At 43.9% G+C, this 24,422-nt stretch overlaps 1 protein-coding gene across 7 annotated transcripts in view; it reads left to right on the forward strand.

The window, feature by feature from the left end:
- Positions 1-24,422, forward strand: part of LOC123344345 (katanin interacting protein) — a 177,514-nt gene that overhangs the window by 83,932 nt on the left and 69,160 nt on the right. For all 7 annotated transcript variants that reach the window (XM_044980454.1, XM_044980456.1, XM_044980452.1 and 4 more), the window contains one exon: positions 2,759-3,641. In XM_044980454.1, the coding sequence (XP_044836389.1) occupies positions 2,759-3,641 (883 nt within the window). The remainder of the gene's footprint in view (positions 1-2,758; positions 3,642-24,422) is intronic.

Here is a 24,422-nt window from a genome sequence, read left to right on the forward strand (position 1 = left end):
GGTGAGTGTTTTGGTACAAGATAAAATTAATGTGGGAATTTCCTTGTTTTTTTATTTAAAAATTCCATAAATGAACAAAAAACCCAAGTATAATGTTACCATGTGATATTTCTAGTGATTTGAAGTAGCAACCATATATCATTTTTTTTAAATGTTGCCTTTGATGATCAGTTGCACCAATGTGGCTGCTTCCTGCCACTCTGAAGCAGCACAAGAAGCCAGAACATATTGGCCAGTTAAATTGGGTTTACAACTGCTTTGTTTTGCTAGAGCAGCTTAAAACAGCCATAGTGTACACCCAAGTTTTTTCCATCCTCCTCCCCGTCCTTCAAATGCCACCTGCTTCTTGCACCTCTCTGTATTCCCTGGTGCATCTCACCAAGTTTCCCTTCTTGCATTCTCTACATTCCCCTGTGTGCACAGACCTGTTTTCCCTCTCTCCTGCACACCCCTGCATGTGTGTACACATTATTTCCCCATCCTCCTGCACTGCCTACACACACACACCTCCTGTGAAGTGAGTGGACTCCCCTGCAGGGTCCTAGAGCCTGGGCTCAAGCCCTAGTCTAGTAGTCTACACAGCAATGAAACAGCCCCTGCAGCCCAAGTCCCGTGAGCACAGGCCAGCTGCAGGTTTTTCTTTGCTGTGGGCAGCACATTCTTAGGAGTGAAGTTAGGCCATGATCTGGAACGGCATTTAAATATGCCCTGGCTCTGGGCACACTGAGGTAGCAAATGTGAGGGACAGAGTCTTGCATTCACTGCCCAGCCTCACACCCTGAGGCAGTGATTTACTTCTCCTTTGGCTGCTCCTGATGCCTAAACCACTTGGGAACACTACCCAGAAGGGGTGCATGAATCAATTATTCTGCAGGGAAAGAGTAAAATCTGCAGGGGATATTAATTCTGTGCTTGTGCAGTGGCACAGAATTCCCCTAGGAGTAAATTTCATCTGTATAAAGTCTGCCATCCATCAGATGGATCAGATCAGCCTCCCTAAATGGTGTAAGCCCAAGTCACCATAAAGGATGCCTCAGTGTCTCAACCTACTGTGTAGTTTATGTCACAAGCGAATGGTGAAGGTTGGAGATGCTGGTGGTAGTTTTCTTGGTAGCAGACAATGCCTCTGGAACTCACATCCATCAGAAATACAATTAAGATCAAACTTGCCCTCTTTGCTGAGGCTTTTCCAAATTTTGGTTTCCTAGCTGACTGGTAAAGCTGCAGGCAAGAGGGAAAACAGCAGGACTTTTGGGCTCTCTTACTGAAGTCTTGAATGCCTCAACTTAAAGTCTTAAAAGGTATTCAGATACCATGAAGATGCATGCCATGCTTACAATAATAAAAGTAATCTTGATCAGTAAACTCGTTCCATTTTCTAACTCTTATTCTGGATCCCTGCACAACTTCCAGATACCTTTCTGGGGTACCAGTTGTAGTAGGAAGAGGTCCTGAAACATAAGCCCTTGTATCAGAAGCCTAGTATGAGGCTTGAGGCCTGGACTAAAGAAGTGGTCAAAGCTTTTCTAATATCAAGCAAAGTCAGGCTATGATCTAGAGGCAGACCCTGCTCACGGAATCTGGCAATAACAGGGCTGATATTGCAGAAACACACATTCCTAAGTAGTGTTAGGTACAAGAATATACATGCAAACACATTCCAGAAGGATGGTACCAGAACACCCCGATACCAGCACATTCCCCAAAGATAACAGGAACACACTGACTCATCCTAAAGATTAGGTCAGGATGACAGCATGATGGCTAGAGATGTTTTGATCGAACCAACAGGTACAAGGCAATGGGTGGCGCCCAGATACGTCAAGGGCAATACGTAACTTGTTTGTATTGGTGTATAAAGAGTATCTCACTGACTGAGCTGTGTCCATTGTCATGGACATACTTGTGCTAGTGTAATTGTAGACATTAATTCGGGGAGGTAGGACCATGCATCGTCGGCAATAAACCTGGCTGGGTGCCTTCGTACCTTAATCAATCTTGTGATCATTGGATGGTTCGCTCAAAGTCTGCTGTGCAGAGCTGGGACAGCACACGGAGAACACACACACGCAGCCAAACATCTAACCACACCAGTGATAAAAGAGAAAATTTAACTTCTGACTATATTTGAAACAATAGCAACAGAGCAGCAGCTATTTTGGAACCTTAGTTTACTGGCTTCTTCTTACAGGAAATTTAGGACAGTCTTATTTTTTCCAAGAGTCTTTATCTTTCGCAATCATATAATAAAACAACCCTGTAATCTCTAAAGCCAAGTTTTCTTTCTCCCTTTCTGAGGGGCTTGGAAGATGCTGACCTTAGTGGAAGTGTTGTGGTTTCACTTAAACATGACAGAGTACCACTCTGTGGTAGTTCTGCCTGCAACGATGCAGAGGGGGTTGGGGTGATAGCTGGACTAGTGGGTCCACCACTACACATATCTACTAGCCAAAACTTCCCATTTATAGGTTTACTGGGCAGCAGCTCATGGGTTATTTTAGCATCTGTGGAGTTGCTATACTGATGACCCATAATCTGCAGGGGGAATTCTGTTCTCCTGGACCTCCACAGTGATCCCCATGAAAGTCTGATTGTTTGGAACCTACATTTAAAAACGTTTTGTATCTTTATATGGATTAATATCATATTATATTAATATGTTCCCTATTCACTCTGGAGTCAGTATATCAATTCTGTTATATCTGGTACATGGGGCAGTACAATACAAATCTTCATGCTTCTATTTCATTTCCTTTAGGAACTTGACGTTTGTGCAAAGAATGTGAAACTATATATTGATGAGAACCTTGTATTCGATGGTCAGTTAGAAAAAGGCTGTGGAGATCTAACCACTGATTTCAGCACTACAATTGACCTTAAAGACAATAGACAAGAGATTGCTGCACATTCTACACAAGGAAATAAAAAATCAAATGGAGCTAATAGCACAGGCAATAAGGAGGACCTGTTTTTAAAATACCCACAGCCAGACAGGGCTTCATTACACTGGAAATCTTCCTTAGAAGAAAACCTCCCTGAGGAAATGATGAATTCCATCAACTTTAGGAAAGAGAAATTGACTAAATTAGAAGAAGATCTGAAGGTGTTATCAGCTCCTGTGTCTGCGAAGGCTCTCAAGAATGATGGGTCAGAATCAGCAGTTATGGAGTATGTTCAGTCTGATGACGAGCTTACTATGAGTGAGCAAATGGAAAAACTAACTGGAAGAAAATTATCTGAATCTTCAGGTGTAACTCCATCTTGGTTACAGTCCTCTTCCCGAGTGACAGAGAAGTGCCATAAACAGAAACCCTCCTGGCTGGCTACAGAGCACCCTTTAGATGTGAGAGTTCAAGAGCAGTCTGATGGCACCATGAGGGGCTGTCCAGGACTAATTGATGAGACTATCAAATGTCACGTAAGTGAACTGGGGAGATCCAACAGTAGGAATGCAAATGGAGATGAGAAGACACAAATGGTAACCAGTAAAGGCTGTTCTATTGACTTGGACATTTTAGACCAGCTTCCAAACAAATATTGCTGCACCCCTGAATGTCCTGCTAGTGGGAGGAGAAGTGGCAGAAGTGTAAGAAAGGAGGGTTTATGTACAAGTCATGGAGATGAAGATCTGACACACACAGGTAAGAGCTGAAGACAGCATCCTTAACTCAAGCATTGCTTACATATTCTCCATTATCAGGATTATATGAGACAGGTTTTAGTTACACTAATGCAGTATTTAGTTTTTGTTGTCCTCGAGCAGTACAGAGACACCACTGTACTGAGCATAGTGCAAACATATAATGCTAGAGATCCCCTGTCCTGAACAGCTTGCATTCTAAGTTTGGGTGTCAGTCACGTTCAGAGGAGGAATGGATTCCATGGTTAATTATGTTGGAAGGTTATCTTTGCAATAGGACTAGTTGGAAATTCTGATGAAACAGTTTAATCAGATACTGCTTATTTATTAACCTGAAAAGTTTTGTAAAAATGGTTTAGATTTGATGAATTTTCATTGATTCTCAGGCAGATTCTGTCAGAAACATGACTAGTTTCCTGCCAGTTCACCTGGTGGGGGTGCTGGGGAGCCTGTGTTTCCATGATATGTGGCTCCAGATCAAGCCCCATCATGTGAGGGCTTCCAGGTTCCCTTTCGTGGAGCCTGGGAATCCTGGCTCTAGCCAAGGCTCAGCTTCTAGTTCTCGAGCAGGAAGCCTTTAACCCCTCAGAACTCCAGCCTGAGCCAGGGCTCTCAGGGTTTCCAGGCTCCAGGCCACATAGGCAGAAGCCTGGAAGTCCTGAGATAGGCTCCCAGGATTTGTGGCTCCAGGGTCGCCCCGCTATACAGATGCCCTAGCCATGGACTCTGGGCCTTCCAGACTCCCAAGCCAGCCTACCAACCTATTTCCAAGAAAGTGGACAAGCTGTACCAAATCCTTTGAGGGTTTTTCATGCTTTCATGTGCATCTTCCTCCTAACTCCCTAGGACTGGCAGCAACAATATAGAGGTCAAGATCTGGGTATTTAGACTAAGCCCCTAATGACAGAGAGGGGAAAAGATTAGATCCTTTGGGAAGGAAGCTGTTTTCTTCATCTTCCTTAAATATGAGAATTGTAAATGATCAGGCAATGATGGCCACATCCACATTTCATATCTGGGACAAAATTTCACTTTTTACAAATAATCTTCCAGAAGAGCATAGTAAATTAGCCAATGCCCTCATCAAGGAGAGTCAAAATGTGGACAGACACCCTTAGAGCTTCATTTGACATTTTGGATTCTGCTCCTAGATTGGTCGCCTTCTCTGTAACTCATCGCAGACATGTTTGGTTCTTCTTTGAGATGTGTCCCTATGGGTGCTCCCCTGTAGGTGTGTCTGTGTCCCTGCGCGTCTGATCAGAGATCTTTGGTAGCAGTGTCTGTTGGGCCTGTACATGCTCTTTCCCTTCTTTGTGTTGTCTGTTCCTCAAGGCTAATTAGTGTTGTGCAGGTGAACCACCTTCAGTTCCTTCTCAACCACCAATTAGCAATCCATTCACAGGGTACGTCTCCACTATCTGCCGGATAGGCAAGTAGCTATCGATCTATCGGGGATCGATTTATCGTGTGTAGTGTAGACACAATAAATCAATCCCCGATCACTCTTCTGTCGACTGCTGAACTTCAGCTCGGTGAGAGGCAGAAGCAAAGTCGACGGGGGAGTGGTGGCTGTCGTTCCCACGCCGCGAGGACACAAAGTAAGTGATTCTAAGTCGATCTAAGATACATCGACTTCAGCTACACTATTCTCGTAGCTGAAGTTGCATATCTTTAAGATCGATTCCCTCCCCTCCCCCAGCCAGTGTAGACCAGGCCACAGATACTTTAGGTCTTTAGAAATGTTCCCTTAGAGTTTTCATTTGCTCTTTTCTTCTTAGTGTTATGGGGTTTCTGTTAGTTTTTCCTTCCTTGTTTAAAAATAAATAAATCAACCCCCTAGTTTTTATTTTATCTCCTTCTCTTCCCCCCACCCCCCACCCGCAAGGGATTGCCCCCAGTAAGGGCATGCCTGGTTCCCCTGGGTTTAAGAGGCACCTCTCTGGCAGGGAAGCCATAGTGGTTACAGACAGACATTCCTTCTGTGTGCAATGCCTTGGAGAGGCAATAAATCGATCCCCGATCACTCTCCATCGACTGCTAGCAGTCACATTTCACATTTTTGCTAGCAGCTAAAAGCCAGATACCAAAAAAGCCAGGAACTAAAGTTGAAACTACACCTGGTGGAGGGATGCAATGAACTCCCGTGGCCGCCAACATCACATGAAATCTACCTCTTATGATAGGGACTGGAAAAAGTTTGACTTGTTTGGAAGGAAAACCTACTCTTCATTGACCTTGCAGTTCACAATTGCAAATTACCAGGCTTAACAGCGAAATGCAACCACAAGAACTACACCACACTTAATGCTTTTATTGACCACCTGCCAGAATCACAACGAGAACAATTTCAGGCCATTGTATATGAGGGGCAGCTAGTGATGAGAACAGCACTCCAGACTGCACTAGGTGCTGTGAATACAATGGCCCGCTTGGTATCAACAGTGGTCATGATGCAATGGACATATAATGGTTATACCTTTTGGGGCTCCCAAAGGTTTAGATGATGGTAGAAGATCTCACTTTCAAATCCACAAAATTGTTTGCAGTTAAGACTGAGGCATTGCTCCACATTCTCAAAATTGTAGAGACACACTATGGTCATTGGGGATCTACACACTGGGTCAGAAAAGGAAATTTAGTCCTCAGTGTTCCCACACATGATGTCAGCCACAGTCCCCTCCACAGTGCTATTATGAGCCATAGCAAAAGAAGTCTACATTTCATAGGTGTTAAACCCTCTGCCCCTCAATCTTCAACATCAAAACCTTCCACCTCGAAACACCAGTTTTGATGTCTTGGTCAAGGCTTTGAGAGACCACTCCCTACAGCATTAGCTGCAACTTTCAGACCTTCCGCATCCCTTCAGATGCTGTCTTGCTCTGTTTCTTCAAAATTGGGAACACATAGCTACTGACAAATGTGTTTTGGAGATTTTCTGCAATGGATACTTTATTCATTTCACCTCTCTCCCCATCCCCTCTTCAGGGACCTTTCTTACGAGAGACTGTCAAGACAGGACATAGATCACCTCCTATGCCTGGAAGCCATAGAACCTGTTCCGGTACATCTCAGAGGCAAAAGGTTTTTATTCTCGATATTTCCTGATCCCCAAGAAAAAAGGAGGTTGGAGACCCATACTGGACCTCAGAGCACTGAAGAAGTACCTGAAGGCAGAAAAACTCAAGATGGTCACAATAGCAGTGATTATTCCATCTCTGGAACAGGGAGATTGGGTCTCAGCCCTTGACCTCCAGGATGCATATTTCCACATATCCATTTTACCATCCCAAAGATAATTCCTTTGGTTTACCCTCAGTCAGGATTATTACCAGTACAGAATACTTCCTTTTGGCCTCTCTTCGGCTCCCAGAATGTTCTCCAAAGTCCTTTCCATAGTATTGACTTATCTACACATCCCGAGGATTATGATTTAAACATACTTAGACGACTGTCTCCTCAGGCCCCACTCCTTCAGAGATGCCCTACGAGTCACCCCTGGAACTATGGACATATTCATGAAGCTGGGTCTACAAGTTCATGTCCAAAAATCAACCTTAACTCTGGTACTGTGTTTGGAGTTTATAGGGGCCAATCTTGACTCACTGCAAGCAAAAGCACTCCTTCCGCAACACAGATTTCACAGCCTGCCCACACTCATTTAGACAATTCAAGCCAGCCCACAAACATCAGCCAGACATTGCCTCCAGCTTCTGGGACATATGGCGGCAAGCACATTTATAATATCTCATGCCAGACTATACATGAGGTTTCTTAAGGCATGGTTCAGATCTGTATACAGACTAAAGACAGGTTAGACAAATGCCTTCCAGGATCAAACACTCCCTGGATTGGTGGAAAGACCCAACAAAGGTCTGTATGGAGGTCCTGTTCACACATCTCCCCCAACATTGTATCCCTAATTGGCTGGGGAGCACATCTCAACAACTTCAAGAGTCAGGAAAAGTGGATGCCCATGGAGATAACTCTCCACATCAACCTCCTCGAACTCAGAGTGGTCAGAAATACTTGTGCTCACTTTCTTCCACTGATCAGAAATAAGCACACAAAAATTATGTCAGACAACATAGCGTGCATGTATTACATAAATCGTGAAGGGAGTGCAAGACCATCCTCCCTATGAGCAGAAGCGCTAAAGCTATTAAAACGTTCGCTACAATGTTTTAATATCAGCGGCTTATCTACTGGCAGTGCAGAACATAACAGCAAACAGTCTCAACTGCAAGTTCTCACATGACCATGAGTGGGAAATGAACCCAACAGCATATTCTATCAATGGGGACCCCGACGATAGACTTGTTTGCTACTTACCTGGAAATGCCCACTCTATTGCTCCAGAGCCGGCCACGGGAAACATTCATTAGGGGATGCTCTCCTTCTTCCATGGGACAAGAGTCTTTCTCCCATTCCCTCTGCTGTTCAAGGTCCTGATAAAAATAAAAAGAGAAAAAGCAAGCATCATTCTGATTGCTTCCAGGAGGCCAAGACAGACGTGTTACCCATATCTGACACAGCTGGCAACATGTTCCCCAATCCCTCTTCAACCCATCCCTTTACCTCTTTTTGCAGAACAAAGGACAAAATCTCCATCCCAACCTGCAGATCCTCTGTCTCAAAACTTGATTCCTTCATGGTTCCAAGGAGGTGCAGGAAGTGCTACTACACAGTAGAAAATCGGTTACCTGACACACTTACCTGCAGAAGTGGACTGTGTTTCAGGTTTGGTGCAATTCCAGACAAATTACCCCATCATCGTCCACTCTCCCCATGGTATTGCACTACATACAGGATCTCAATGTCAGAGCTATCCCTCAGTGCACTCTAAGTACACATTGCAACCATAACGGCTTTCCATCAGCAAACAGAAGGATATTCAGTTTTCACCCACTCAGGTACAAAGAGATTCCTCGTGGGCAATGTCTGTCCCCAACCCAGATATCCCACTCCAACATGGGACCTAAAGCTAGTTTTAAAGAGCCTGACTAGACCACCCTTTGAACCTATGGCCTCCTGTTCACTTTCATACCTGTCAATGAAGATGGCATTTTTGGCAGCCATCACCTTGGTGAGGAGAATAGGGGAGATAGCAGCACTAATGGCTCCCCCCCCCCAGTATTCTTTAAAGACAAGGTTATTCCTAGGCCACATTCAAAGTTCAACCCTAAGATGACCTCGTCTTTTCACATAAAGCACCTCATTCACCTACCAACCTTTTCTCCTATCTCACTGTGATAATAGGGAGGCTATACTGCATATGCTAGATGTTAGGAGAGCCTTAGGGCTGGTCTTCACTATGGGGAGATCAACACTGCTTCAATTGATGCAGCAGGGGTTGATTTAGCGGGTCTAGTGAAGACTCGCCAAATCGATCGCAGAGTGCTTTCCAGTTGACCCTCGTACTCCAGCTCCCCAAGAAGATTAAGGTAAGTTGATGGGAGAGCATCTCCCGTCAACGCAGTGCAGTGAAAACACCGGGGGAAGTCAATCTAAGCTGTGTCAACTCCAGCTACCAGAGGGGTAGCCGTGTTAGTCTGGTTCTGTAGAAGCAGCAAAGAATCCTGTGGCACCTTATAGACTAACAGACGTTTTGCAGCATGAGCTTTCGTGGGTGAATACCCACTTCTTCAGATCTGAAGAAGTGGGTATTCACCCACGAAAGCTCATGCTGCAAAACGTCTGTTAGTCTATAAGGTGCCACAGGATTCTTTGCTGCAACTCCAGCTACGTTATTCATGTAGCTGGGGTAACATAACATAGGTAGACTTACCCCGGTAGTGAAGACAAGCCCTTAGCCTTTTATCTGAACGGGACGAAAGCCTTTAGGAAATCTCCGAAGCTTTTCCTCTCCATTGAGGAAAGATCAAAAGGCATAGCAATATCAGCCCAAAGACTTTCCAAATGGTTCTCAAACTGTACTAGCCACTGCTATCATGCTCTCAGTGTGTTACCTCCATCTGGAATCTGCATATACTCGATGAAGTGGTTTCCACCTCTATCACCTTCCTCAAGAATGTTCCAATCTCAGAAATCTGTAGGGCAGCAACTTAGGCATCTGCTCATTCTTTCGCAGAACACTATGTGATTACTGGAAACTGTGCTTCCAATGCACAGGTATGCAGACACACCTACAATGGTACACCCATAGGGGTACACATCTCGAAGAACCATCGTTACTGCACAAGGTAACTTCCTTTTATGGTCCTCTTCTCTTTCCCCTGAGACAAAGTCAAAGTTTAAGGAGCTTCTGTTTGAGAGAGAGACAGTCAGTTTGGTTCTAAAACAGATTAGGTGTTGGAAAAGATTAAAGAAACTAGATCTATGGCAAGATGTCTAGAACCCTTTCGGTCTTTCAGACAGAGAACTCCATTCTCATTCAGATACCAGAGACAATATAACATTTTCACAGTCTTTTTATTACTCTCAAAGAAAACATCTTTATCAAAAACAGCAACAACAGCAGCCTCCTCCTTCTCAGTCTCAATTTAGGAAAAGATTCTCCAAACTCAAGATGAGACTGAAGTACTTTTCTATGACTTCTTTTTGCCTAATATTAGACCTCAAGTTTGATATTAAAACCAAGAACTGCAAACGAACCATAGATGCTCATTGTCTACCCTGTGGAGACTGTCTGTCTGATTTTTACAATACATGGCAAAACATCACTATGGACAGATGGATTTTGGAAAGGAGGGTTACACCATACAGTTCAAGACTATTTCACTCTCCCTTTCCTTCCCTTTTCAGGGACACCTCTCACAAGAGAATTCTCAGGGAAAAAATCCATTCTCTTCTACTACAGAGAACAATAGAGGAAGTCCTGGAGGATCTCAGGAATCAGGGGTTTTATTCTGGTTCCTAAGAAGGATGGAGGTTTCTGATCAATCCCAGATCTGAGAAAATTAAACAAATACATTAGGAATTTTCACTTCAGGATGCTGACTCTTAGATCAGTCATCCTCTCTCTTTCTGCTCTAGATTAGCTTGCTGCTCTCTATTTAAAAGATACCTACATCCAATTTCCATTCAACCATCTCACAGAAACTACCTTCATTTAACCCTGGGACAGGTCCAATACAAGGTTTTCCAATTTGGCCTTTCTACTCTACCTTGGGGTTTTACAAAATGCCTTTCTGTAATAGCAGCCTTCCTGAACAGACAATGCATTTTTGTGTTCTCATATTTCAGTGACTGGCTTCTGAAAGCTCATTCCAAAGTCGAGTTGAACAAAGTCATTCTCTTCACGTATTCTCTATTCCAAAAATTGTGTTTTCCGACAAACAAGAAAAAATCATATTGCACCCAGTGTAAACAATTATTTTCATAGCAGTAGTTGTCAACTCCACAGTAATGAGAGCATTCCTCCCAGAGAAAAAATCCCAAAAACTGAAATCCAGCTTTCTCCAGAAATCACTGCAGGAAGTACTGTTCTTCCTCAGCTTTCTGGGTCATGTGACTTTAACAACATCTGTTACACCTTACACAAGATTCAGAATGAAACCTCTGGATTTCAAGAAATTTCATTCTCACGGTGCACAGCATGTACACGATGCTTACAATCCAAGGAAAGCTTGGAATACTTTTCTATGGTAGATGAAGCCCAGGAATGTACTCAAGGGAATAATGTTCAACCCCCCGCCTCCTTCAGTAATAATTACAACGGATGCTTCCAAGATGGGTTGGGGGCACATTTCAACAAATTATTAACAGGGGGTCTCTGGAATCTGCAAGAATTGCAAATTGACATCAGTGTTTTGGAATTAAAGGCTATCCATTTAGCACTCAAATCCTTACTCCCTCAGATTCAAGGCTCTGTGTTGCAAGTTGCCATCAGCAATGCGTCAGCAGTATATTCTGTAAACAAACAAGGAGGTGCCCATCCATCACAACTTTACCGAGAAGCAATAGAACTATGGAACTGGTGTATATGTCATGAAATTTATCCAACTGTGATGCATGTAGCAGGATCTAACAATAAACTGGCAAACCAACTAAGCAGAGACTCTTCTCAGGTTCACAAATGGTCTCTAGAAGAATCAGTGATTCAAGACATTATCAATCTTTGGGGATTTCCAAATGTAGATCTCTGCCATCAGCCTCAATACCAAATGCCCTCACTTTTGTTTGAGAGAAGAGATAGACATTCAGTCATTGATGGATATGTTTCTCATCAATTCGGGGACAGATCTGATGTATGCTTTCCTGCCTTTTCCATTATTGTTTAAGGTGGTAAAAAAGACCAGACAGGACTCGGCCAAAATGATACTCATTGCTCCAGCATAGCCAAGACAGCAATGGTACATGAACTAGTTTCTTCTCTACAAAAGGAAATTCAAACACTTACCTGTATTGCCATATCTCCTATCATAAAAATGGGAAGAGTGCACCATCCAGACCCTCAATCGCTACATCTCATGGCATTGGCAACAGGACTCTGACAAATTTTGAGAAATCTTTTTCTCTTGAGATGCAACAAAATGGCTGATGAAATTCAATGTTGCTAAATGCAAAGTAATGCACATTAGAAAACATAATCCCAACTATACATATAAAATGATGGGGTCTAAATTAGCTGTTACCACTCAGGAAACAGAGGGGTAGCCGTGTTAGTCTGGATCTGTAAAAGCAGCAAAGAATCCTGTGGCACCTTATAGACTAACAGACGTTTTGCAGCATGAGCTTTCGTGGGTGAATACCCACTTCGACGAAGTGGGTATTCACCCACGAAAGCTCATGCTGCAAAACGTCTGTTAGTCTATAAGGTGCCACAGGATTCTTTGCTGCTTTCACTCAAGAAAGAGATCTTGGAGTCATCATGGATAGTTCTTTGAAAATATCCTCTCAATGTGCAGCGGCAATCAAAAAAGCGAACAGAATGTTGGGAATCATTAAGAAAGGGATAGCTAATAAAACAGAAAATATCATATTACCTCTATATAAATCCATGGTACACCCACAACTTGAGTACTGTGTGCAGATGTGGTCCCTCCATCTCAAAAAAGATTTATTGAAACTGGAAAAGGTTCAGAAAAGGGCAATAAAAATTATTAGGGATATGGAATGGTTTCCATATGAGGAACGATTAATAAGACTGGGACTTTTCAGCTTAGAAAAGAGATGACTAAGGCGGGATATAATAGAGGTCTATAAAATCATGACTGGTGTGGAGAAAGTAAATAAGGACATGCCAGCTATGTCTAATGCATAATGTTTAGTAAAAGTATGTACTGAGCTCCATGTGGCTGCTTTACACATTTCAATTAATGAAATAGACCTATGCTGCTGAAGTAGAAACTACCTTGGTAGAATGTGTTTTAATAGTAGGAGAAGAAGAATGTGAAACATTCTTATAACTCACTTCATTGAACTGTCTGACCCAGAGCACTGGTCTTGTAAACCAGGTGTCATGAGTTCAAATCTCGCTGGGGCCTGGGGAGCAGTTTCTGGCTGGCCTGTGGTCCCCTAGCAGTGAGGTGCTTGGCTTTACTTATTTGGGGCACCTGGCATTGGCCACTGTCGGAAGACATGATAGTGGGCTAGATGGACCTTTAGTCTGACCCAGTATGGCCGTTCTTACGTTCTTAACCACTTTTCCCTTGAAGTTATCTGTATAGGAAATAAACAGTTGGGAGGTCTGAACACTTTAGTTTTGTCTAAATAGTAAGCCAGAACTTTTTTTGCATCCAAACAATGTAACTTTAATTCACTCTTATGAGTGTGAAGTTTTGGAAAGAGTATTGGCAGGTTAATACATTGATTAACAAGAAAATCAGAAATTACTTTAAGTAAAAAAAATGTGGGTGTTTATCTTTATAAAAAATTGTAAATGGAGGGTCTGCCATCAAGGCATAAAATTCACTAATTCTTTTAGCCAACGTAACTGCTATAATAAAGGCTGTTTTAATGGAAAGATGAAATAAATATCAAGCTGATAAAAGTTCAAATGTTATCACTTGGTTTAAGTCCCATGGAGAAACTGGTGGGTAAAGATTCAACTGACCCTTAAAAATCTTTCGACAATATAACAAGAAAAAATTGATTTTACCATCCACAGGATTATGAAAAGCTGCTATTGCGTCTAAATGCATTCTAAATGATGAGATGGATAATCCCTTATTTGTTAGAAAAAACGAGTACTCTAAAATACACTAAATAGGTGCAAATACTGGATCAAAACCCTTATCTGATACCCAAAGTATAAATCTCCATTTTATATCATAACATATTCTAGTAAAAGCAGCAAAGAGTCCTGTGGCACCTTATAAACTAACAGACGTATTGGAGCATGAGCTTTCGTGGGTGAATACCCACTTTGTCTAATGAATGTAGTGGAAATTTCCACGGGCAGGTATATATATGCAAGCAAGAATCAGGCTAGAGATAATGAGGTTAGTTCAGTCAGGGAGGATGAGGCCCGCTTCTAGCAGTTGAGGTGTGAAAACCAAGGGAGGAGAAACTGGTTTTGTAGTTGGCTAGCCATTCACAGTCTTTGTTTAATCCTGAGCTGATGGTGTCAAATTTGCAGATGAACTGAAGCTCAGCAGTTTCTCTTTGAAATCTGGTCCTGACGTTTTTTTGCTGCAGGATGGCTACCTTTAACTCTGCTATTGTGTGTCCAGGGAGATTGAAGTGTTCTCCTACGGGTTTTTTTATATTGCCATTCCTAATATCTGATTTGTGTCCATTTATCCTTTTCCGTAAGGACTGTCCAGTTTGGCCGATCATCCTGGACAATGATCCCTCACTTTCACAGACCTTGGGTAGCAGGCCAGCCCTCGCCCACAGACAGCCTGCCAACCTGAAGCATATTCTCACCAATAACTGCACACTGCACCATAGTAACTCTAACTCAGGAACCAATCCATGCAACAAACCTTGATGCCAACTCTGCCCACATATCTACACCAGCGACACCATCACAGGACCTAACCAGATCACCATCACCGGTTCATTCACCTGCACATCCACCAATGTAATATATGCCAGCAATGCCCCTCTGCTATGTACATTGGCCAAACTGGACAATTCAGGAGTCAAAATATGCCAATAGTGGCGCTGGAACACTTTTTATAGTCAGAACAGCTAACGAAACGTAAAGTAGTGGTCCCCAACAGGGCCACCCAGCGGGGGGGGCAAGTGGGGCAATTTGCCCCAGGCCCCGGGCTCAGCAGGGGCCCCCACGAGAACGGCCGAGGCTCCCTCCCCAGCTCGACCCCACCTCTGCCCCTCTCCCGGAGCCTCAGCGCACCCAGGAACGTCCCTGAACTGTGGTACAGTGTGGCTCCGGCGGGGCCCCTGAGCTCCGCCCCGCTCAGAGCCGCATGGTAAGGGGGCAGGGCTGCGAGCTCCAGGCCAAGTAGAGAGAGCTCAGGCCCCACTGGAGCTCACAGCCCCACCCCCTTACCACGTGGCTCTGAGCGGGGAGGAGCTCAGGCCCCGCCGGAGGCACGGGGCTGCTGCGCTGTTCAGGGACACTCCTGGATGTGCTGAGGCTCCGGGAGAGGGGCGGAGGTGGGGGTAAGGGGCCAGGGCCGGGGCGGGGGGTTGGATAAGGGGCAGGGAGTCGAGGGGGCAGAGGTTGGGGGGGCAGTCGGGACAGGGAATGGGGGGGTTGGATTGTGGGCATTCTGGAGGTTTGTCAGGACTCAGTGGATGGGGTCGGGGCAGTCAGGGGATAGGGAGCAGGGGTGGGGTCCCGGGGTGGTGGTTGGGGAGGGTCTCTGGGGGACAGTGAGGGGACAAGGAGCAGGATGGGTCGGGGATTCTGAGGGGGGCGGGCAGTCGGGGGGCAGGAAGTGGGTGGGGGTCGGATAGAGGGCAGGGCCAGGCTGTTTGGGAGGCACAGCCTTCCCTACCCTAAAGCTCATTCAGCAGTTTGAGGCTTGCAGAAGAGCCAAACTGTTAGCTTTTCCATTAGGGCTACCATCCCTTTCACTTCTCAAATGCCAAATTATAGTCTATGTTTAATTTCAGTGCCATAGGGAGATTCATGTCAGGGGAAGGTAGCTTCATTTAAACTAGCCACTGGGGGAGGGATCACATGAGAAGACCAATATCCTACACCACCTACCTCCTTCCCAACCCTACCAAGGGAGACCCCTCTCCCCTGCATTCCCTGAGGCTTCAGAAGGGTTAATTCAGTGGTTCTCAAACTTTTGTACTGGTGACCCCTTTCACATAGCAAACCTCTGAGTGCGAACACCCCGCCCCCCTTATAAATTGAAAACACTTTTTAATATATATTTAACACTATTATAAATGCTGGAGGCAAAGCAGGGTTTGAGGTGGAGGCTGACAGCTCACAACCCCCAGTAATAACCTCGTGACCCACCTGAGGGGTCCCGACCCCCAGTTTGAGAACCTCTGGGTTAATTTAATTTTAGCACCCTGTGTCCATTCACATGCATTTTGAGCATTTCAGTTTTCACAACATAGGCTCATCCCAGATTCTGGACAAGCTCAAATGTTCAGTTTGTGGAGTATGTACATAAGCTATACTAAAGACAAACCCACAGTAACCGTCTCCAGTTTGTGATGGACCCCATGGAGCCAGTGTCTAGGAAACAGATAAATGCTTGGAGATTAAGTCCATTAATGACTATTAGCCAGGATGAGTAAGGAATGGTGTCCCTAGCCTCTGTATGTCAGAGGGTGGAGATGGATGGCAGGAGAGAGCTCACTTGAGCTCTCACAGTGAACCTGTTAGGTTCACTCCCTCTGGGGCACTTGGCATTGGCCATTGTCGGTAGACAGGATACTGAGCTGGATGGACCTTTGGTTTGACCCAGTATGGCTGTTCTTATGTTCTAAGCTAAATGAACCCAAAGTTATGGAGACAGATATGAGTCAAGGAAGCCAGCAGAGTATCAGAAACCTGGAAAAATCTCTGACTGGATGGGCTCAGGCATTTGGTCACAAGCTGAGGTGGTTCAAAAGTTTTGGATTTTTTTAAGCAGAATTTTTGTATTGTTTCTTTAAGCAATCAAACACAGCAAGCAGCAAATATTTGGTCTCACACTTCTGAAACCCCAAACCATATTCAGGTTTTGGCAGACTAATTTCAGCTTTTCAATTTAAAAAAACACAACAAATTTTGAAGGAAAGCAGACATTGTGCATGATTTTTTTCTGCTTTTTAAAAACCCCTAGTTTTCGATCCAAAAAAAGTTTTGACGGAAAATATTTGTCCAACCCTTTTAATGAGCTTTAGTGCCTTTTAGCACTAGCTGATGCTGAGAACCAGTGATACCTTGTAAAGAAATTTTCTCAAAACTGGGTTTGTGCCGAGATGCGGAAGGTTTATTTTTCCCAGGGCCGCCCGTTGTGGGGAAGCAAGTGGGGCAATTTGCCCCGGGCCCCGCAGGGCCCCCCAGGAGAATATAGTATTGTATGGTATTGCAATTTTTTTTATGGAAGGGGCCCCCGAAATTGCTTTGCCCCAGGCCCCCTGAATCCTCTGGGCGGCCCTGGTCCCCAAACTTTTTACCTCGTCCCCCCTTACTCCTGTCCACACACCCCTAGAGTGGGTTCCGGGAGTGGGGCCGTGGTTCCGGGAGTGGGATACACAGACAGAGGTGAGGGGGCTGAGGCTGGGGCCACACCTGGAGGCAGGCTGCAGCACACCCACTTCCCGCACCTATGGATGCCACTGCAGCTTCAGTCCTTCATACATCATCAACAACAGAAAAGGGGTGAGGAACACCTTTTTCAATTTTTCCTCATTTCTTTGACCACATTTATTTGTCTGGACACAAGTACATTTTCTGTGAGGTGGTAAAGGTGGCCGGCACATGTTTGCAGGAGAGAATCCAATTCAGGCTAATCCCTGAGCTATATAATACAGCTCTATATTTGGTAGACCTAAACCTTTATTTGTTTTATATGCCTAAATTCCATTCATTTAATTCTGGGATGTATTTTATCCTATATAAATCCTTTAATCAGATTTTGTATTATTTTAAGAAATTGAGACCCACTTTGTAATGAAGCAGACAGAATATATAGTTTAACCAAGGGGTTGTGACCATACAAAATAAATGACGTCCCTACACTGAGAACAAAATATTGGACCAGTTCACAATATGGTCATGTAAAGCTTATATCATTGGATTATATTGTATTTTACCATAGCCGTAAATCTTTGTTTTGATGATGCATAAATTAAATGGGAAAAAAATGTTAATGCAGCATTGTTGAGAAATTAAGCACCAAAAAGGCAGGAAATGTGAACATTGTGGTTCCTTCAGTAATACTAAGTCGACCACATTCCATATCCTGGGTGTTTTATATTATAACATTTAATAACATAAAAAGTAATCTATCATTGCTGTTGGGGGTAAAAATTGGGAAACCGAGTCACAAGTCTACCCAATTTAGACTTAATCAATTGTCACCTTTAATTCTCTCTGAGATTGTATAGATACCGTCACTTACAGTATGTTTCACAGGGTTGACTCACTGTAGGAGCTGCCTCTTCCTGGTGGTTCTGGGGATTAGCTCTTGCCAGCCGCTGCTCTCCTCTGGTGGTGTCTCTGCCCATCGTCTGTTTCACTCTGCTGCCCCTTTCACTCCTAGAGCTGCAGCTTCCTGTTTGTGGCTTGGCCCTCTGGCCAGGTTACTAAGGTCCTCCCCTTCCGAGGTAGTCAAAGTCCTTCTGGACCAGCTGTCCAGCTGGCATCTCCTGCACTCTGTGCCACTTCCCAGTGACTGGTGGTGGAAACACTCAGGGATCTGCGGTCTACAAGATTAAACCTTAAATGGAGCCTGGGCATATAAAGACAGTACGTAGAAACCTCTTACTACATGTGGGGGAATTAGTAGGCGCTCTTACAAAATGGACCATGACATGGGACTGGGTGGCACTTAAGCAGGGGTTAGGAATGCCAAATCCCAGTGGAGAGAGGGGGTAGGTGCTACTACCTGATGGTGTGGACCCTACCTAAAGAGTCCTAGACACCATTTGACCTTCCCTTCTCCGGTGTTTAAAGACAGAGCTAATTCGACTCTGCTGAGAGACATCATTTCTGTTCAGTGATTACCGGGGCTGAATCACAGATAAGAAGGTCTATGTCTTAGACCTGGTGGAGGTACAGTGGTGAAATGAAAGACAATGCAGAGGCTGTACTGGCAATGAGCTTCCCTGTTACCCAGAGAAATCACTAAGAGCTAAAATAACTGAAGACCTGGGTTAAGCAGTGGAACCTCAGAATATGGCATCACAGAAGTGGCAATGAGCATCCAACAGCAGCAGCACACGACCAGCGGTAGCAGGGAAAAGCAGCAGAGGCAGAAGTAGTGGCAAAGAGCCAGTTGCAGAGGAGCACAGTGACCACAGAGACATTGCTCGATGCTCCCCACATCCTCCACGTGTGAGAGGTGAACCTTGTGAACACACTTCTGAACTCTGGGTCTTTGATAACCAAGGACAGCTACCTGTGAGTGGGTTGCAGTGGAGGGAGAGAGGAGTGATGTGTTCAAGAGACATTTGTTGGTCTGACTTTCCCACCACAAGGTGGAAAGCTGGGGCAAAGGACACTGCCCAAAGCACTGTTGGGTTAAGGTTGCCTATGGTCACATGCTGTTGAATGTGGTTGTGGTGTTTTCCCAAACTAATGCTTGATTTCCTTACCCTTTAAATAAAAGTTCTTTTGTTATAGGGAAGTATTACCTCTTAGAGGTGCCATGGGGTTGTGTTAAGTTTTCCCAGACTACTGGGTGGACGCTTGAGCCGGTTCTGTTCTGTATTGTTAAAAGGGACCCCTGGATATTGAACCTGGACCTTATTGCTGCCAGCTACCCCTGGCAGAAGGGTTACACTGATGGTCATTAAAGAAGAAAGAACAATAATGGTCTCTCTCTGAGTAGATTGTCAGTATAACTGCACACTCTCCAACCTTCATCCCCACTTCTTCACGGTCTCAGTTATGGATTCTGATTAAGTGGACAGGAGCTGGGATGGAGTCAGTGTTGTGGCTCTCTACGTAACCTTACAACCAATATTCAGGGCCAAAAAGAAACATGTGCCCAGCAGTCCTGCCAACGTTTGTGATTTCGTCAAGAGTTTCATTATATTTGGTGTTTTTTCTTAAAGCCCCAGCTCCTAGACTCATCGGATTATGTGAGTACAGTAACTCCTCACTTACAGTTGTCCTGGTTAACGTTGTTTCGTTGTTACGTCGCTGATCAGTTAGAGAACATGCTCGTTTAAAGTTGCGCAATGCTCCCTTATAATGTTGTTTGGCAGCTGTCTGCTTTGTCCTCTGCTTGCAGGAAGAGCAGCCCATTGGAGCTAACTGGTGGGGGCTTGGAACCAGGGTGGACTAAAAGCATCCCCCCCATCAGCTCCCCGCTCCCCTAAGTTCCCTGTGCGGCAGCCGCCCAGCAGGCTATCAATTGCCGGCAGTTCAGCTGTCCCTCTCCCCACTTCCATGTGCTGCTCCTGCCCTCTGCCTTGGAGCTGCTCATGGGAGCCTCCTGCTTGCTGTGCAGGGAGCGAGAAGAGGGAGGCTAATGTCAGGGTGTCCCCCTGCCCCGCTTACCCCATCTTTATAGGGGGGGGGGACACAACAGGGCTCAGGATGGAGGGAGCTTGCTGGCAGCAGCTGCTGTCTCAACTTGCTGATCTTCTTAAAAAGGCAATGTACTTAGAGTGGGATCAGCGTACTTAAAGGGGCAATGCACATATCTCTCTCTCTCCCACACATGGTGTGTGTGCCTGTCTCTGTCTGCCATATTGTCTCCCCTTCCTCCATTTCTGCTGCCTTGTAGAGTGTGAGGCTACATTAACAACAATGTGTTAACCCTTAAGGGCTCAGCCGATTGCTAGTTCATCATTTAGCAGTAAGGCATTCCCTGGAAAATATCCCACCCTCTGACTTCACCACCTCAACCAAGCTTCACAATCATCATTGCTGTGTATAGTACTAAATTGGGGTGTGTGTGTGTGTGTGTGTGTGTGTATAGATATATATAGATAGATAGAGATAGTCTTTTGTCTGGTGAAAAAAATTTCCCTGGAACCTAAGCCCCCCGCCATTTACATTAAATCATATGGGGAAATTGAATTCACTTAACATCGTTTCACTTAAAATCGCGTTTTTCAAGAACATAACTACAACGTGAAGCAAGGAGTTACTGTAGGTCAACTTTCATTTTCTGTAAAATGTAAGATTTCATAGTTGTAGAGAAAATCTTACAGATATGACCCTTAAAGACTCAAAAACCTAAGGCAAATAAATAGAACCTGATATTTTATTATTTAAAAAAAATCTGATTTTGGGGACCTAACTCATGATTTTTGAACATTTGGAGTTGGAAAAACTGACATAGCTGCAGTGACCAGTGCTTTCTGGAAGAGTCTGACCTCTAAATCTAGCCCTGCTAGTGTTCTCACAAGCATAGTGACTAGTAAGTAACCTTGTCATCCATTATTCTGTGGGGCTTTTCGTGGGTAACCTTAACTTTGAATTTCAAGGATTTCAAGTTCCTTTTGTTTTTTTAAATAAAAAACTTTAATATTTTTTTCTCTGAAATTATTAATATTTACAATCTTAACTCCAGCTTAATGGGGTTTTTGGCTGGGAGCTTCATTTATTATTAATTGTATAGTGCTATACTTGTCTGGTGCTTTACTGGTATGTCAGAAAGCTGGTCTCTGACCAGAGCGACTTACAGTGTGCATAGAAATGAGACACACAAAGGAAAGAGGAGGGAAACAATAGGAGACCCTCTTCTCCTTTAATATTATTATTATTTGTATTACAGTAGTTCCTAGAGACCCAGCCATCATTAGGATCCCATTGTACTAGTCACTGCAGAAACATAGTGAGAGACAGCACCTATCTTGCAGAGCTTACAATCTGAGTAAACCAAGACAGACAAAGGGTGGGAGGGAAAACAGAGGGGAAGTGACTTCCCCAGGTCACACAAGAAATTGGTGGCAGTCCTGGAAATAGACCTCAGGTCTTCCGACTCCTGGTCCAATTCCTGCTCCACTAGAACACACAACCCCCATTATCCCTTGCCTGAGAATTGTATTCCCTCGCATCAGATTGTATGTGCTCTATCACTGTACTGGCTATAGGCCTAAACTTACATTCACGTGCAGAAAAAAAACTCCCCCCAGGACTCTGTAACCAAGGATACACTCACCCTTGTCTCAGACTTTCTCCATGCTCCAGCCTCTGAGTTAGCATCTTGTCAGCACTTTTTGAGATGGCCCCCCATTGTGCACTTATCTTTATGACCAAAGGCTTCAGCCATCCTTATGTTCAGAAGTCAGTTCCTTCATTACAATTAGAATGCCCAGCAATGATTAACTCGAAGTTTTCAGTGTGTTTTCCTTTTTAGCATCATTTTCAGTTTGTTAATTAAAAAATTATTAGATAGAAAGGAGAAAGAATACAGTAAATAAAAGTTAAATTGCTGTATAAGCAAGTGCCGGATTAATATTGCTGCCTGTGCTAGAAATGTGTTTACAAAGTATTACACTGTTATCTCAAAATACAACATAGTGTAAAGTCATTGGTTCCCACCCCATAGCCCCCCAATGATAGATCCCTGGCATAAAGGTTATGTCCCACTCCCCTGGCTGTGTGAGTGAGTCTGTGGCTTGTTGTGTCAAACTCCTCCATCCCCCCCGAGAAGAATATTTGTAACCACATCAGGCCAATGTAGTTTGACAGGGTAACTCATTTTTCTACAGACACCCCTTACAAATTTAATGGATTTGAGCCCCAACCTCTTGAGAATGTCTTTTTCTTGTCCTACTTAGATCTCCATTAGTTCTCATTACCTTTCACTGAAACATGTATATATGATTATAACCAATGTGAGGCCCAGTCAGTGGTTTGTCTGGGCAGGATCATTAGCTGAACCTCTCCTGGTGAGCTGTTTACTCAAAAACACAAGTACAATTTATTCATACAGCAAGTGCATGAAAGTTTAGCTATCTGACACAAAAATATAACTCCAATGTCCAGATTCAGCAGCCTGTCAAAGAGTCAATGGAAGTTCTGATTGGTCAAGCAATATGGCAGAGGTGGCCCAAGTGTGGCTCGCAAGCCACATGTAGCTCTTTTACTGTTAAAGTGAGGCTCACAGAGCCTCTCCTCCCCATTCTCCACCTACCACACTTTGGGGAGGCGCTCAGGACTTCTGCCTTGCAGCAGGGAGGGAGGGTGTCTTGGGGCTTCTGCCTAGTGGGGAGGAGGGTCTCGGAACTTCAGGCCTGCAGGGCTCACCTATGGTGGCTTGGGGCTTCAGCAGGATGGGTGCTGAAGGACCAAGCCCCAGCAGGAGCCTCCCGTGGGGCTGAAGACCCAAGCCCTGGCAGGCGCAACCCAGCTCTCCAACTTCTGAAGCTTGTCGTATGCAGCTCGGAGGGTCAGTAAATTTGGCCACCCCTGCAATATGGGATTACACCCGATAAGATCTTCTATTATAACAAATTATTGTGTCTTCTATCAGTCTGCATTTACCACGGTGCTTTTGTTTAAATCCCTTGATTCTTTATGTACATATTTTTCCTGAAAAGAAAAATAAATTTGTTTTGAAATAATTAAAATCTCTACAAACCACAACTAAAAAGGTAACTGGAAAAAAGCATGGGATCCAACATCTGTTCTTTGATCCACATAGTTCAGTATATGATGCACATGCAGACCACTCCTGGCAATAAAAAGTGACTATAAAAGTAAAATAATAAAAGGTAATGCTCAACATCTATGTGTGAAATTGTAGAGCACTGTGGGTAGGAAGATGCGGGTTAACAATTAGCATTTCATTCTTTCTTTATGAATACTTCAAAGAGCAGCTTCCTTTTATGCATCTGTACTAGGGCTGTCAAGCGATTAAAAAAATTAATTGCAAATAATTGTGTGATTAAAAAAATCAATCGCGATTAATTGCGCGATTAATGGCACTGTTAAAGAATAATAGAATACCATTTATTTAATTTTTTGGATGTTTTCTACATTTTCAAATATACTGATTTCAATTACCACACAGAATACTAAGTGTACAGTGCTTATATTATTATTTTTATTACAAAAATTTGCGCAGTAAAATACAAAATAGTATTTTTCAATTCACCTAATACAAATAATGTACTGCAATCTCTTTATCATGAAAGTTGAACTTACAAATGTAAAATGTAAAAAATAACTGCACTCAAAAATAAAACAATAAAATTTTAGAGCCTGCATGTCCACTCAGTCCTACTTCTTGTTCAGCCAATCATTCAGACAAACAAGTTTGTTTACATTTGTAGGAGATAATGCTGCCTGCTTCTTGTTTACAATATTACCTGAAAATGACAGCAGGTGTTTGCATGGCACAGTTGTAGCTGGCATCATAAGATATTTACATGCCAGATGCTCTAAAGATTCATATGTCCCTTCATGCTTCAGCCACCCTTCCAGAGGACATGCGTCCATGCCGATGATGGGTTCTGCTCAATAACGATCCAGAGCAGTGCGGAGCGATGCATATTCATTTTCATCATCTGAGTCAGATGCCACAAGCAAAAAGTTTATTTTATTTTTTGGTGGTTTGGGTTCTGTAGTTTCCACATCGGAGTGTTGCTCTTTTAAGACTTCTGAAAGCATGCTCCACATCTAGTCCCTCTCAGATTTTGGAAGGCACTTCAGATTCTTAAATCTTGGGTCGAGTGCTGTAGCGATCTTTAGAAATCTCACATTGGTACCCTCTTTGCGTTTTGTCAGATCTGCTGTGAAAGTGTTCTTAAAGCAAACATGTTCTGGGTCATC

This window comes from Mauremys mutica, chromosome 11 (assembly GCF_020497125.1).
Source record: "Mauremys mutica isolate MM-2020 ecotype Southern chromosome 11, ASM2049712v1, whole genome shotgun sequence".
Taxonomy (NCBI): Eukaryota; Metazoa; Chordata; order Testudines; family Geoemydidae; genus Mauremys; species Mauremys mutica.